The sequence below is a fragment of the Morchella importuna genome, assembly GCF_003444635.1.
Source record: "Morchella importuna strain M04M26 chromosome Unknown Morimp01GS008, whole genome shotgun sequence".
Taxonomy (NCBI): Eukaryota; Fungi; Ascomycota; class Pezizomycetes; order Pezizales; family Morchellaceae; genus Morchella; species Morchella importuna.
The window spans coordinates 35,395-38,139 of record NW_025763405.1 but is presented as its reverse complement, the minus strand read 5'-3'; the positions used below and the strand labels follow the sequence as shown (position 1 = coordinate 38,139).

Here is a 2,745-nt window from a genome sequence, read left to right as displayed (position 1 = left end):
GCGGAGCCCTGGGGGGCGGGCGATGTGCGGGTACGCCTGGCGGGGCACTCTCTGTGGGAGGTGATGTGGTTGCCAGAGCAGTTAATGCATTTGGCTTTCCAGGTGGCGCAGCAATCAATGACTGGTTTGAGGTGGCCGTTGTTGGGGCAGGTTTGGTTGGGGCAGCGGTGGTCTTTGCGGAGGTGGTTGCCTGCGCAGAGTGGGCATGTTGGTGAGGATGATTAGCATCCTTCTGTGGCGTGTCCTAGGCGGGCACACTTGCGGCAGAGGGTGTTGGGGGATGCTGGCCAAAGTTTATTGCATCGGCGGGAGCGTCCGAATAGGCGGATTTGGTCTCCGATCTTGTCAGTGTCGTTGGCAGGTACGGAGATGACGATTGAGGTGGTGGTCTTCCCGACTCTATTTTCGGGCCTGGGGAGGTATCGGGCTCTGGAGACAGATGCTCCAGTGGTGAGGGCAACGGCTTCGGCGAGGTGGGGAGTGAAGAGGGATTCTGGGACGTCAAGGGCGAAGATGTGAACGTTGTGGATGGCATAGTCGACGTTGGTTGGTGCGAGTTGGAAATCGTTGAGCGGGTTATCGGTAGCGCTGCAGGCGAGGTTCAGGACTGCTAGGAGACCGGGGAAGTAGGGAGCGATGTCTTTGGCGGGGGTGGAGGGGGAGGCGGTGCAGGTAATTGTGCCGTTACGGTTGACCTGGACTTGTAGAGCGGTGTGTGGGTGGGTGAGGCCTGCGTTGGCTAGGACTCTTCCGAGGTCGGAGGGGAGTCTCGCTTCGAGTTGTTGGTGGTTCGGGAAGGGGGCGGGGTTAGATCTGGTTGCGAAGAACCGGCGTTGGGCGGTGGGGAGGTTTGTTGCTGGTTGAGGAGCTGTGGGCTTGCGGGGGCCTGCATTCCGAGTGGCGGGGGAGGGGGCGGCGGGACGGGAGTTGTTCTGGTGTTGTTTGAGTTTCTCGGCATAGGTAAGGAGGCGTCTATTGCCGTTTTGGTCGATGGTTTCGATGGGGTCGTTGAGGTAGGGCTCTGCTTCTTCGGTTACAGAACCCTGGGGGGGAGGAATGGCAGGGGCGGGGCGTGAGAGCTGGCGGGGTTGGTGGGTGGGTTGCCGTTGAGGGGGAGGACGGGTCTGGGGGGCGGGGGCTGGGGAGTGCTGAGGGGTGCAGTTGTTGATGCGTGAGTTGAGGAGGGTAACGTCGGCGGTGTGTCTCGCGGATAGGGTGTGGACCTCTGTAGTGAGTTTCTCGATTTGGGTTGAGAGGCCAAGGAGGAGGGAGATGATGGCTTTGGCCGGGTTCAAACCGGGGTCTTGGGTGTGGAAGGTGGAGGCGATGTGTTGTAGGAGGTCGTCAGTGGCAGGGGACTTGTCCTCTAGGCCCATTTTGCTGAGGAGTTTATGCTTGTCCACTAGGTGGAGCAGGGGGGCGGCGAAGGCTGCCTTTGCTTGGAGGTATTCTGGGAGGGGGTGGCCTGCCAGATGGGGGGGGGGGGGGTTGGTGCTCATGGCTGCAGGGGGTATTCTGGGCTGTGAGGCCTAATGGTTCTGGGCTCAACTCTCTAGAGTACCCTATTCTACATCAACGCCTCCAAGTAGGTATCATCTCGGCTAGATAGTCGTACACCCGTGTCTAAGTAATTCCCGGAGCCCCCCCAAATAGCAACGGGGTCAAAGTAGTGTTTCTTCACAAAGAATTTTGGCATATCCTTAATCTACACACTCTCTCTAGTTATCCTACTCAATCTTGTATAAAAGTTTACTCTGATTGTGGTAAATTCAGTCGCGAGAGTCCCGTTGCCATGGTGGGGGACTCCGGGAACTATCTAGACACGGGTGTATGTTACCCCAGCAACCTCATAGCCGAGACCTCTCGGGGTTGAAGTGCAGATGTGATATAATATCCGCTCCACCGCAGATTCAGTACGATATAAGGAACATGCATATCCAAAATTTTCTGTTCGATACAGCAGATTATTCGGTATAGCAGGCAAGTTCTATGCGAAATTTAGATTCGGATCACCGAAACCCGTTCGTTATAGCAAACCGACTTTTTTTGGCTTTGGTGATATCGGGGTGGTTTTAGATCCGACCGACTAAACGCGTGCGAGTAGCCAGTGGTTTGCGCCCACGTTAACTTTTTTTTCGCACGCTACATTAGCTTAGCAGAGATCATTGTTAAGAGTACGGTTATCTGTCCGCCACTGTACATGTAGGCACGTAGCAGCTGGACTCGTCGGTATAAATCTCGACTTACAGCGAGAGGCAGAACAGGGGCCTAAAACGGGGTTTCTATGGATGGGCAAGTCAATAGAACTCCTTCAATAATCTTACCGCAAGCTGTATGAGAGTTTTGTGATGAAGCTTATTCTGCTCCTGCTGGTGGGACGGCGTGTTTAAAATATTCATGCAGGTGTAGAGATGCCATGACGAGTGCGGTTAGTTATTAACCAGCGAACATGGGTTACTGTTTGTGGAAATATGCGGCCCGAACCTCCCGCATAGGGTTAGCAAGGGTGAGAGTCTGAACTACACACCAAGAGCCATAGCTAGAGTAGGTATGTGGTTTCGTGAACGATATGTAAAATTCTAGGAATTAAGTTAGTTGGGAGAATAGATATTTGCAGTTGGTAGTAGAGTACATAGGTACCAGCTATTCTAGTGCAAAGCTCATGTGCAGAGAATCTATGTATGCAAGACAAATTGCGCTCGGGTATGCCGGAAACAGGGATACACATCGAAGTGAAGTGAAAGG

The 2,745-nt window shown here is 54.1% G+C and overlaps 1 protein-coding gene across 1 annotated transcript; it reads right to left on the bottom strand.

The window, feature by feature from the left end:
- Positions 1 to 221: 221 nt before the first annotated feature.
- On the bottom strand, positions 222 to 1,376 carry LAJ45_03550 (uncharacterized protein; the record flags this gene model as incomplete). The annotated part of the gene is made up of 2 exons (XM_046113135.1): positions 611 to 640; positions 696 to 1,376. The coding sequence occupies 2 exons, from the start codon at positions 1,374 to 1,376 to the stop codon at positions 611 to 613; spliced, it is 711 nt and encodes a 236-aa protein (XP_045973428.1).
- Between the last annotated feature and the right edge of the window lie 1,369 nt (positions 1,377 to 2,745).